General features: G+C 44.9%; 1 protein-coding gene across 4 annotated transcripts; it reads left to right on the plus strand.

Moving 5' to 3' along the window:
- The first annotated feature begins 3,684 nt into the window (after positions 1-3,684).
- Positions 3,685-9,594, plus strand: MANSC1 (MANSC domain containing 1). 4 transcript variants are annotated; one of them, XM_081861413.1, is made up of 3 exons: positions 3,685-4,006; positions 6,277-6,417; positions 7,778-9,594. In XM_081861413.1, the coding sequence occupies exons 1-3, from the start codon at positions 3,793-3,795 to the stop codon at positions 8,596-8,598; spliced, it is 1,176 nt and encodes a 391-aa protein (XP_081717539.1). In that variant the 5' UTR covers positions 3,685-3,792; the 3' UTR covers positions 8,599-9,594. The 4 variants fall into 4 exon arrangements, with proteins under 4 accessions (XP_081717539.1, XP_081717542.1, XP_081717540.1 ...); XM_081861416.1 differs by lacking the exon at positions 3,685-4,006 and adding an exon at positions 4,941-5,308; XM_081861414.1 differs by lacking the exon at positions 3,685-4,006 and adding an exon at positions 5,278-5,329.
- Positions 9,595-13,421: the final 3,827 nt, after the last annotated feature.

A 13,421-nucleotide genomic window follows, 5' to 3' on the forward strand; every position in this document is an offset into this window, starting at 1 on the left:
GCGAAAGCAGCGATCCCTCTTGCTGTTCTGGCTTCTGGGATAGCTGCGCAGCCTGCATTCGCTCCATAAGATGCACACACATTTCCCCTTACTTTTTAGGAGGGAAAAAGTGAGTCTTATAGAGCAAAAAATACAGTAATTTCTGTATGCCGGGCTGTTGAGAAAGACATTAGATGAAGACATTAGATGAACTCTCACCTGAACTATGTGGGAGATGATGATAAATTATGATAAGGATTCCCCCCCCCCCCCCGGACAATATGTATGAGGCTGGAACAAAGGAATTTGCTTCACAAACAAGGCGCAGGATACAACAAAATATTAAAGGTACTGAATGTTCCTAGAGACTTTGGATGCTTCAAGTGGGGAAACACCTTGAAGCATCTGTTTTGTTGAGCTATTTCAATTGTTTTTGTTTGATTTGCTCATTGCAAATAGCAGAAAGTCTGTAAATTTTGATAATAAACCCAATTTGCAATGGGGGTTGAATGATTTCAATTGCAACTGTAGTGCAAAGCACCCTCCCATTTCTCCCCCAATCCTCTCAAGCTCTCCCTTTACCTCCTAATTAAGGTTGCCATCTTTCCTCTGGCCCTGCGCTTGTGCCTTTAAATGTATAACATAGATGTACATTAAATGTATATAACGTTTTAGCACTCCTTAAAGTAACATGGGCAAGAGGGCGATTCATAGTTTTTTAGTACATAAACCAACTGAAGGAAGTCTTTCTGGCAAGCTCTCTTTGGGAAAGTGGATTTTCACAGGAAATCCAGCTACTTTGGTGAAATCTGCCTCGGGTCTAGGAAAGAAGGAAGGAGAGGGCCCAAACACATCCTTACATTCTCGCCCCCACCTGTGTGCTCTGAAGACTGCGCAAATACCCCCTATGTGGTGTGAGTCACACATCCCTGAGGCGGCGGTGGTGGTGTTATGCCTTCCATCTGACTCACACCTGAGCAGAATGGGTGGGACAGGAGGCAAGACCTTCAGTGGAGTCCTGGTTCAATGAAGCAGGAGACCTTCCAGAATGTCCAAGAGCTACTAAAATTACAATAAAACCTGCAAGAATCTGACACTGAGCAGCTGGGTAATTGATACAGATCAGCTGTAATTGCTTGGTTTAATTTTTTTTAGGACAAATTTTTTATTATTGTTGGTTTTTTTAATGCAAATGCACATCCAAAAACTAGTAAACACTTATCCAGCATTCGACATTCAGACATATTACTTTATGTAACCTTTCCACTGAGAATATTGAGCAGTTGGTACGAGATCTTGATTTTGGTCATTAACCTAGTAAAAGAAAGGGGTCCACGTTCCATGGAAGGTGTCTCTATTTGTTAAGCCTGTAATTGTCCTATGTCTGGTGAGACGCTCAGACATTGCTGTATCCCAGATAATATTTTCACATATGTTCATGGGTTTTTCAGTCTGGTTCTTCCATTGCTGAGCTAAATTGTTTAATTAGTTTAATAAATTAAACTCATTGCAAATTGTTTAATTAGTTTAATAAAATTAATAATATAATGCAACAAAACATGTCTTTCCCAAATTGGTCTCTGCTGCCACAACAAGTTCTGTAACCTTCCAACAGTTTGACTTCACCCCCAAAGGTGCAGCTCCTCCATTGTCTCCCAAGACAGATGGATGCCAATTCTCAGTGTATTTAATTGCCACAAACTTGGTGGGAGCCAGACCTAGCAGACTCCAGTTTGTGATAGTCTTGTAAAAATTGTGGGTCTCAAATGCAGAAAAACTTCAGAAATCTTGAAATATGTTATTTGAGAGTGTCAGGACATTAAAATACAATCAGAAGCAAAGCTGGAAGAGTTACATGTTTTATGCTACTGTGAGGATAAGAGCCCCTTCATTATATCCCCTTTCCTTCACTATTCTCACTATCCTTCCCCTCCTTTTTCATCCCTTCACTCATTGTAAGGATGATTCTAAATTTTTTTAAAGACTAGTGGTTCATATCTAGGTTGCCTACCCAGAAAAGAAAAAGTGGCATGGGAAAGAGAATGTGTTTAATTTGCCTTTTTTCTTAAACCTTAAACAAATATGCTCATCATGTTTTCAACCATATGTTAGATGTAATGTACATCGGGTGCAATAAATAAGAGATTACAAATGTAACTATACCTAGGGAAATGATATAAGAGGACAGTTCCAAATTGTTCATCTGTTCCCGAGCCCTGTAAGAGACATTCATAGGATTACACTGTTATTCCATGTGCCAGACTCTTTGAGCCAACACAGCTTCTTTCTTAGCCACAGATCACTGTGGTGTGAGTGTTGTTTGCTTAGAGGGAAGTGCAGAGGTTCTGTGCCCTTTAAGTGCAATGTTGAGGCATGTGGAAACTCGCATGCATATGGGGCTCTCCCTTTTTTGTATGTTCAATGTCCCAAATAAACTACTGGTTTGAGAGTATGAATGTCTTACATAAAAATCCCCCAAGAAGCAGATATCTGAGAAACTAATGTATACCTCTTGATTTGCAACAAATGAAGCCTGTTGTTTTTCATGAGCTACGTGAAAGGCAAAGTACTACTGCACACAATGCGTAGTTGAGCTGTGGAATTCACTCCCAAAGGATATGATGGCCATCAACTTGGGGTGCCTTTAAAAGAAGATTAGAGAAATTAATAAGGCTACCAATGGCTACAAAACCTGAGGGTGATGTTCTGTCTCCAGTGTCAGAGGCAGTATTCCTCTGAATAGCAGTTGCTTAGAATCACAAGTGAGGAGACGGCTGCTGTTGCACTTGAGGCCTCATAAGCGTCAGACCACCTTGAGAGCAGGGTGCTGGACTCAATGGGCCTTTGATTTTATCCAGCAGCACATTGACCTGTGTGCATCCTTTTTCTATTCTTAACATTAATTTTGTTGTTTTAGTTCACATACCTGCTTTCAGGGCTGTATGGGGTGCAAGGGGAAGTGTTGTGCCTCTGGTGGGGGACATGTCATGCTCCTTCTGGAGTCCCCACCCTGCACTCAGCTCTCACCTGTTGGCTCCTAGAAGCTGTCAGCATGCAACAACGGCCACACCCTGGGAATGGCTTCAACTGGCCAGCTAAACCAGGTGAGGGTAGCCAACGGGTCTCAAACCCTCAGTGAGTTAGGAACTTCCCCTGCATGGGAAGACCGGCTCTGGCGGATTGAGCAGATGAGACCAATAGTGGGTCTAACCATCAAGAAGGCAGTTTCTGCACATGCTGTAGAGGGAAGTGAGGAGCATCCACCTGAAAAGGTAGCCCATCTAAGAGAAGGAAAACTCTGACCCTAAACATTCACTGTCTTGTGGGATATCTTTGGGAGAAGGAAAGGCTAAGGTGTAAGTCCTCCTTTTGGCAACTCCTGCAGCCAACCTGGTGCCAACCCAATTGCTTTGCTTTGGACCACATCAGTGAGACTGAGAGGGGGGTGTCACCTGGGCAGCCTAGGACCTCCACACTCACTGCCCAGCCTGGCGCCCTGGGGAAGTCACTTGGGTGCTGCTAACACAGCCGTTTGACTTCACCCCTGGAGGCGCACTCTGTTGTCTTTCAAGACAGATGGATGCCAACAAACTTCCTTTTAATTGGTTTGAAAAATTAATTATACGTGAATATTAATGGAAATGAGAATTTATTTTTGTTTGTGACATTAAACAGTAAGATATTATCTCATCATTTTTTCACTAGAACAAATGCAAACACCACAGCTTTCTTAAAATTGCTGTACCCTGAGTTTTACTCACCCTGATGGTAACAAAAGAACTGTAAGGAGTCTGTCACAGCTAAGGGAAAGAGATGCCCATCCGGATTGCATGGTGCTCTGCTTGCCTCTTTGCCATGGCCTTTTATACCTTGCCAAAGCCATCCCAAAATCAAGTGTGTTCCACGGAGAAGATGGAGAACATCACTATTGACATCAAAGCAGCCTTTTCCAAAGGCATCCGGGGGGAAGATCCAATCCATGCTTCATCTTGGGAAGCCTGTGCTGATGTCTGCTGCTTGGGTGCAGGTAAAAACAGTGCTCTTTAGGTGCATCTACATTATAGGCTTAAATTGGTTTGACAGCCAGTCATTTCCCCACTCTAGGAAACCCTGAGAACTATTGTCCTCTGTGTGTGTGAGAATTATAGAATTCTCAGCACTTACACCAAACTACAGTTCCCAGAATTGAGGGAGGGGTGATTATGGGGATCCATGACAGCTATAGCTGGCATAAAATCAGTCTATGTTTATCATATAGATGTGTCACTTGACTGCACTTGAAATGAGCTGGGATGGACTGAGTTGGAGCTTGCAATCAATTGTGGGAGCTCAGATATGGCTAGTGCTTTCCCTCTAATCCCCTCTCCAAATGTGACTTCTCCCCACCCCTCCTTCAGTCCCATGTTTCCAGCCACGTGCAACTATATGTCAAGAGCATCTATATCTCTGGAAATCATGAAGTACAGAAAATTTAATGTTGAGTATATTCAATAAGAGGGCTTAGAGTCTTGCTTTAATCTGCCCCCTCTAATAGCTTTTCCATGATGCTTACCAGACCGCACCCTGAGCCCCCCTGCCCTGGAGCTACTTCCCACTTCCTAACCCTAATGTTTCACTCCTTTTCTGCCAGGCTTTGTCCCCTCAGTCTCAGGTTTAAGACTCAGGAGACCTGCCCACTCTAACCCTCATCTTGGCTGGTAGTCTCACCACCTAGCTTTTTCAAAGCAGCTATGTCTGGCACACATGGGGAACAGATGCTCCCAGAGTTCATATTCATGCTGCTTTTAGAAAGCCAAGTTCACAGCTGCTGACTAGGATGAATCATAGAATAATAGAATTATGGAGTTGGAAGGGACCCAAGGGTCCTCTAGTCCAACCCCTTTCAATGCAGGACTCTCAACTAAAGCATCCAGGACAGATGGCCATCCAAGCTCTGCTTAAGAACCTCCCAGGAAGGAGAGTCCACCATCTCTAATGGGAGTGTTCCACTGCCAAACAGCTCTTACTGTCAGAAAGGTTTCCAAATGTTTAGTCAGAATCTCTTTTCTTGAGGCCATTGGTCCTACCCTCCAGAGCAGCAGAAAACAAGCATGCTCCCTCTTCCATGTGAAAGCCCTTAAGATATTTGAAGATGGCTATCATATCTCCTCTCAGTCTCCTCTTTTCCAGGCTAACCATACCAACTCCCTCAAGGCTTGGTTTCCAGACCTTTGATTATCTTGGTTGCCCTCCTCTGCACACGTTCCAGCTTGTTGACATCATTAAATTGTGATGCCCACAATTTGTGATTGTCATCTAGTCCAATCCCCTGCAATGCAGGAATGGATTGGTGAGTGCATAGCTAGTAACAGTGGAGTCTTTTCCTTCTCAGTATGGGACAGAGCCGGCTGCTGGTGTGGTTTTTCAACCTAATCTACCTCACAGGGTATATGAGTGTACAGAATGGGAGAAAAAGCACAGGTTGCCTGGTACTCCAGAAGGAGGGTGGGATAAAAATGTCACAAAATAAGTTGAAAGGTTAATGAACCAGTTCCTCTGAGTTTTTTCAGCCTCTCCGCCCAGAGGCAGATTTGGGGCGGCACCGAGCCAAGGGGGGCTCTGCAGGATACTGCAACCATGACATAGTACACAGAATGGAAGGCGAGAGGCAGGTGGCACCAAATTTGGGGTTTGCACAGAGCACCACTGAAATTTGAAAGACCAGAGTCTGCCCTGTCTGTGACTCAAGTTCAGAGGGCACTGGGGAGGAGAATGAGAGTGGTACCCATTGCTAGTCCTACTCAGAGTAGACCCATCAAAATTAAGGGCCATGACAAACTTAGTTTCATTAATTTCAGTGGGTCTACACTGAATTGAACTTGGCTGGATGCAACTCTGAATCTCCAACTAACATTGGGCTGTCCTAAACTGTGGCACTTCTGGAGCCTGACAAAGGTCTGGAATTCTTCTCATAGTGAGTGTGACGTCATGACTGGGCTATACCACTTCAGAATGAGGGGAGCTCCACCATATGAAAAAAATAATTCTCCTTCATATAGAAACTAGCCTATCGGGTAGAAAGCTAGGCTAATAATGACACTGACTAGCTAGCTAGTTACACACACATGAACGAACAAACTCTGGAATGGTACAGCCCAGTAACAGGTTTCCCACCCAAGTGGGAACTAAGCCAGCAAGGTGGAATATTGAGGACTATTCCACTCTAGATTGAGATGTCTTATCATAAATATATCAAATATAAAGTCTCTCCAGTGTTACAGTATATTTAGGTTGTGTGTTTGCGTGTGTGTTTTCCAGACAGCAAGAAGTGCAACTATGTGGTCTTTAATACCAGGAGCAAAGGAAATTACACAAATTGCTACCTGTTCTATTATCCCACTAATGAAACCTTCCTGGTGAGACAAGTGTCAGGACTGGTGACCTACCGAATGATAAAAGGTAAACAATGATTTTTAAAAAGAAAAAGTGTTGATTGACAGTGGAAGATTTTCTTGCTTCGTGTTGCTGTTTTATTATTGACTGTTTTATTCAAAGTGTTGGTGTTGACCTTTAAAGGCCTAAATGGCCTCGGCCCAGTATACCTGAAGGAGCATCTCCTTCCCCATCGTTCAGCCCAGACACTGAGGTCCAGCTCCGAGGGCCTTCTGGCGGTTCCCTCACTGCGAGATGTGAGGTTACAGGGAACCAGGCAGAGGGCCTTCTTGGTAGTGGCGCCTGCCCTGTGGAATGCCCTCCCATCAGATGTCAAGGAAATAAACAACTATCTAACTTTTAGAAGACATCTGAAGGCAGCCCTGTTTAGGGAAGTTTTTAATGTCTGATGTTTTTATTATATTTTCAGATATGCTGTAAGTTGCCCAGGGTGGCTGGGGAAACCCAGCCAGATGGGTGCAGTATAGATAATGAGGTTGTGGTGGTGATGGTGGTTATAATAATGATAATAATAATTATTATTTATACCCTTCCCATCTGGCTGGGTTTCCCCAGCTACTCTGGGCAGCTCCCAGCAGAACACTAAAAACAGAATAAAACTTCAAATATTAAAACTTCCCTAAACAGGGTTATGTTGATATTACGATAAATTTTGATTTTATTATGTATTGCAATCTGTTAAACTGAATCTGTCAAAGATTCTTTAGCTGTGATTTCTGCACTGTAGGGGGTTCAACTAAATGATCCTTGGGATCCCTCCAAAACCTACAGTTATATGATTCTAAGATCAAGTAAGTGTTGTGGTGTGTTCTTGTTTTAGCCAGACCATTTGCAGACAACACAGCTTCACCATACCAATAGGGATGTTCCACAGATTGTACAGTTTGTGCATTGTAGTGTTGTGTTAGAGCATCTAAGCATACTTGATCCTAGGAAAGTTTACTCTTAAGTAACTTCCACCAAATTTAATAAGGCTTACTCTCAAGCAAGTGTGCATAGGATTGTAGCCCTACCAGGAGGCAAATCCCATTGAACTGAAGGCATGTCTAAACTATACATGTGAGCTAGTTTTGAACTTTTTGGCAGTAATGGTTCCCCAGCAAGGGATTCTGGAAATTGTAGTTCTGTATAGGATTCTGAGTAATAATAATAATAATAATTCCCAACATTCCTGCAGAATCTGCAGAATCTGCAATCTCTAGGCTTCTTTGTAAGCGGAATCAGAATGCGTGTCTCCTCTACTGGGGTGCAGGATAGTGATTCTAAAATAAATTAAGGACTCTTCACCCTTAATTTGTATTTGTGTGGGGACTTGCTTGTTGAGAGTATTAACAAATAATAATATACCTCCTTTCTTCCTTTTTAGATGCAAAGGTTCCCATGCCAACTCCTTCTTCAGTTCAGCTCTCCCACCCAGCTGTGAATGGGAAGTCTGTGTCTGCACTGGCTGCTATGTTCAATCCTCACAGCCCAACAAGCCCTCTGCATGGGTCAGGTCCTTTGCAAAAGCCAATTCCCCCAAAGAGTGTGGAAATATTGAACCACTTAGATGATAAACACATAGATGAGATGGATGGACACTCCCAGCATCCACAAAGCAGAAGGGCAAATGGTTCAAAGAGCTTGGGTTCTTCAACAGTGCCTGAACTCAAGAGTTTGTTGTCCCCAAGTACTCCAAATGCTATTGAGCCTGGTATTCCCACTGCACAGCCTACAGTTAAGTCACCTACTATTACCAATGGCACCCAGCCTGGTACTATAATTCCTCACGTGTCTCCTAGAAAGGCAACAACCACTAGGGCTACTACAGCTTATCATAAGAATGCACCTTGGGCAACTACGAATCTAAGAAGAAGTACCACTGTTCCCAACCCATCTACCTCTGCTGGATCTAGTGCTGGTAGCCTCAGCCCACTGCTTATGAAGATTTCTTCTGCTTCTTTACATGATGTCCATCTTGGCAATGGGCAACAAGGCTTGAAAGGCGATATGATTAATGGAGAGCCCAGCAAGGAACATTCCCCTCACTTTGGTGACAAAAGCATACTTATAGCTGCATTGCTTTTGGGGGTGGTTTTCTTTCTCTTAGTTACAGTGCTGGTAGGTAGAAAGATGCTTGAATCTCTTCAGAGAAGGCGTTACACTAAGCTAGACTACTTGATCAATGGCATGTATGCGAACATGTGACAGAGGAAAAACATGAAGAAGTACATTAGTGGTAAATTTGGAAGCTTTATAGATGGATTGGATTTGTCACAGCAGAGAACATGTTATCTTTCCTACAAGGTCAAGTTTAAATGTTTCAGTTCCCTCATGAATGGAGTTCTCATGTGGTATCTTTGCTTGTTTGCAGTGTGTATCATGTGTTGGTTGCATATCGAATCCCCTGCTTTCTGCAACAAGAAGTCTGTGATAGTTTGGCATTCTATCCCGCTTGCATAATAAGGGCAACATTTACATTTAGCCAGAGCAGTTTGTGCAGCAGCCAGACTGACCAGACTGACAACCTCTTTCTCTGAATGGTTGAGAATATGGCATGCAGGAAGGGGATAATCAGTCTGCCCAAAAAGAGTGGTGATGTTAGACATTGCAGAAACAGAAGGCAGAACTTAGTTTAAATTCTGTCTGTGTCTGACTGTATTTCCACACACAGTAAAAAATCAACACAAACATCTGTGTGTTTGGAGACAAGATGCCACACAGCACACAAGAGGCTTTCAGAGCAAACCATTTTCCATTTCGCTTCTCACACAAAGTGCTAAGTATAACACTTAGACCAGGCTTCAGTCAAAATGGGGCAGAGCAAAATGTTAAAAGAAACATGGGGCCTCTGCTAAGAAGGGGACTCCCTGCCATGTTCCTTGTGATCTCATTGCATTGTGCGGTAGGGCGAGTGCAACACGCAGTACAGTGATGTCAATTATGGAGAACTTGAAACGAGTATCCCATTTTAGCAGCAGTCCCACATTAATAGCATATAGCTCTGCCATGAGGGTTTTCTTATGGGAAATATTGCGTCATCATTTGCTGTAACAATTAATTTTGAAAAAATAAACCCAAGCACAATTTAGATAACATTTCCCCCTTTAAAAACATTGTTTAGTCACTGGAAGACTATAGCCTACAGCTGCTTCAATGTATTTTGTAATTAGATTAAAACAAATCATATTTGGATTTTCTAAACGGTTTATTGCTGTTTCTGTATGTTTTAAACATAATCATCTGCTCAAATTCTTGGTACAGATACTTTCTCTGGACATTTTGATTCATTGGTCTGCAATTCCTGATATCCAACCTAAATCTGCTCTTCTGCTATTTGAATTCATTGCTGCTTCTCTGTCTACCACTAGATCAGCCAAAATCAGCTTTTCACAGCAATATAGATAAGTGTTAGCTAATGCTTGCAGGAACACCCCCACCCCCACCCCCATATTCTGCTACTGAATGTGAGTTTTTTTTTCCACTTTACATTTGCTTACAGATACAGTGGTGCCTCGGGTTAAGTACTTAATTCGTTCCGGAGGTCCGTTCTTAACCTGAAACTGTTCTTAACCTGAAGCACCACTTTAGCTACTGGGGCCTCCTGCTGCCGCCGCACCGCCGGGGCACGATTTCTGTTCTCATCCTGAAGCAAAGTTCTTAACCTGAAGCACTAATTCTGGGTTAGCAGAGTCTGTAACCTGAAGCATATGTAACCTGAAGCGTATGTAACCCAAGGTACCACTGTACTATTTCTTGAAGGGGGGGCCCTGAACAGTGGGCAAAGTTAATGTTCTATGTCAGTGTTTCCCAACCTTTTTTGGGCAAAGGCACACTTGTTTCATGAAAAAAATCTCGAGGCACACCACCATTAGAAAATGTTTAAAAAATTAACTCTGTGCCTATATTGACTATATATAAAGTAACTCTCTTTAATAGGCATCAAATAAACACAAAGAAAGTATTTTATAATTACTTTATTATGAAATAGTAAGTACCGTATTTTTCGTCCCATAGGACGCTCCGTCCCATAGGACGCACCTACTTTTTTGGGGGGGGGAAATAAAGGAAATTTTTTTTCCCTTTATTTCCCCCCCCCCAAAACCAGGTCGGGGAACAGTGGGATGGCGGTGCTGCGCCTCCCCGCTGTCCCCCGAGCTTGTGGGGCTGGCCCATGTCTGCCTGGCGCGAGGGGCGCTCTGCTTCAGGGCGCCCCGCGCGTCGGGCGGCAGGCTACAGTCCGCAGCATGGGGAACCCTCTGTTTCAGGGCGCCCCACGCGCGCCCCGGGTGCGCAAGGCTTGCCAACACGAGCGCGGAGCACGGGGCGTCCTCTGAAGGGCGCCCCGTGCTCCGCGCTGCCAGCTGCCGCCCGCAAGCCTTGCGCTCCCGGGGGGAGATCCCCCGGGTGCGCAAGGCTGGCCAACACCAGCGCGGAGCATGGGGCGGCCCACTTCAGGGCGCCCCGCGCGTCGGGTGGCAGGCTACAGTCCGCAGCATGGGGAACCCTCTGTTTCAGGGCGCCCCACGCGTGCCCCAGGTGCGCAAGGCTTGCCAACACGAGCGCGGAGCACAGGGCGTCCTCCGAAGGGCGCCCCGTGCTCCGCGCTGCCAGCTGCCGCCCGCAAGCCTTGCGCTCCGGGGGGAGATCCCCCGGTGTGCAAGACTTGCCAACACCAGCGCGGAGCACGGAATGGCCTCCAAAGGGCGCCCCGTGCTCCGTGCTGCCGGCTTCCACCCGCAAGCCTTGCGCTCTCGGGGGGAGATCCCCCGGGTGCGCAAGGCTAGCCAACACCAGCGCGGAGCACGGGGCGGCCGGCCGAAGCGAGCGGCGATGGGATGTGGGAGGGAGCTCGCTCGCCGCCCCGCGTGTGCTCGCCGCCGCCGCCCCGCCTCTCGCCGCCCGGCTCGCCCGCCTCCCTCCCACGGCACACCAGGCAACGTCTCGCGGCACACTAGTGTGCCGCGGAACACCGGTTGGGAAACACTGTTCTATGTGAACACCAGAGGGCAGCAAATATGCTAACATGCAGGCTGCAATCCTAAACCCACCGTCAAGGGAGTAAGCTACTCGGTCAGTGTGCTGTGGCCCCCTGGGCTGCCTTGAATACTGGTCGGGTGCTGCGTGCAACACTGGCCTCTGTCCCTTTTTCCTTCCTCCTCCTCACTCTGCTGACACTGAGAGCTCAGAAAGATTAGCCACGTCCCAGTGGGCTCAAGAAGGAACAATTTATTGCCCCACCATATATATATGGCATTTATATGTGACTAAATCATTAGCGTACATAAAAATAACTCTACACAGACTAAAAGAATAAAAGCAAAGCTGAGAATATAAAAAAGGGAAAAGCATAGGTCCATGTTTTCCATTTCAGACAGTGTCCAGTATGGTGTCATCGGTCAACTGACTTCTGCTTAAATAAAAAATAGATTAAATTGCTGTTCTGCATACAGGGCTTTGCTTATGTCAGGGTGGTCAGCATCCATCTCCAGCAATGGCTAACGGGAGTCCGATGGTGGAAACGGAGAAATCGTTTATTACAAGAGCTGAAGCAGGCAGGAAAGTATTTCTTGCTCTCATCCCACTATCATCTCTGGAATTATGTGGAACTCTGGAAATTGCATTGCCAGATTGATCAGAAGCAATAATGAGACAAACTGGGTGGTATTGCTTTAGCATTCCACATTGCAATCTTTTAAAATTATAGTCTGTCTTCAGACATAATTCTGTTTTTACTGCTGAATCCTTTATTGTGCCAGGGTGCACACTGCCATGTTACAAGGTACAAATTAATTCAAAACTGAGGAGTTCATCCACTGAAGAAGTTATATGTTTCATTCCTGTTTTATTTACTGCTGTGACCCTGCCAAATTCTAATCCGTCTGGATTTTGCAGGTAGAAGAAAGTTTCAAATAATTCTGCAATACTTCTGCATCGAACCTGATTAGAACTTTCAATTTTTCAATCCTGATTAAAAGATAAAACATTCTCGAATAAGTTTGCCCATTAAAATCTCTAAACAGATCATATCCAATCAGGAGACATACTCCACTCAGCACTGTGATTTATGCTACACTGGGAGGTGTAAAATTGTTATTATTAAATTTGTATCCTGCCCTTCATCCATAGGTCTTGGGGGGGGGGGCAGTTCACAGTTTGTAGTCACACAGACATGGGATATGAGAGATACTGAGATATTGCAAAACAAAACAAATTCCTTCCAGTAGCACCTTAAAGACCAACTAAGTCAGTTCTTGGTATGAGCTTTCGTGTGCATGCACACTTCTTCAGATATCAGAGTATCTGAAGAAGTGTGCATGCACACGAAAGCTCATACCAAGAACTGACTTAGTTGGTCTTTAAGGTGCTACTGGAAGGAATTTGTTTTGTTTTGACTATGGCAGACCAACACGGCTACCTATCTGTAACTGAGATATTGCAGTGAGATACTGTAGAATATAACATAATCCAGCCATGTTTTGTCCCCTTTTTGTGTGCAGTTTTCATTTCTGCCACTGGGAACTGAAAACATGGATAATTTATACTTTTTAATGTGATGTATGTAAAATAATTGGGACGTGGGTGGCGCTGTGGTCTAAACCACTGAGCCTTGGGGTTGCCGGTCGGAAGGTCGCGGTTCGAATCCTCATGACAGGGTGAGCTCCCGTTGCTCAGTCCCTGCTCCTGCTAACCTAGCAGTTCGAAAGCACGTCAAAGTGCAAGTAGATAAATAGGTACCGCTCCGGTGGGAAGGTAAACAGGATTTCCGTGTGCTGCTCTGGTTTCACCAGAAGCGGCTTAGTCATGCTGGCCGCATGACCCAGAAGCTGTAAGCCAGCTCCCTTGGCCAGTAAAGCGAGATGAGCGCCGCAACCCCAGAGTCATTCGCGACTGAACTTAACTGTCAGGGTTCCTTTACCTTTTTATGTAAAATAATAGAATCATAGGGATCCTGAGGGTCATCTAGTCCAACTCCCTGCAATGCAGTAATCTCAGCTAAAGCAACCTTGACAGATGGCTATTTAACATCT

The sequence above is a fragment of the Podarcis erhardii genome (assembly GCF_964252035.2).
Source record: "Podarcis erhardii genome assembly, chromosome: 5".
Lineage (NCBI taxonomy): Eukaryota > Metazoa > Chordata > Lepidosauria > Squamata > Lacertidae > Podarcis > Podarcis erhardii.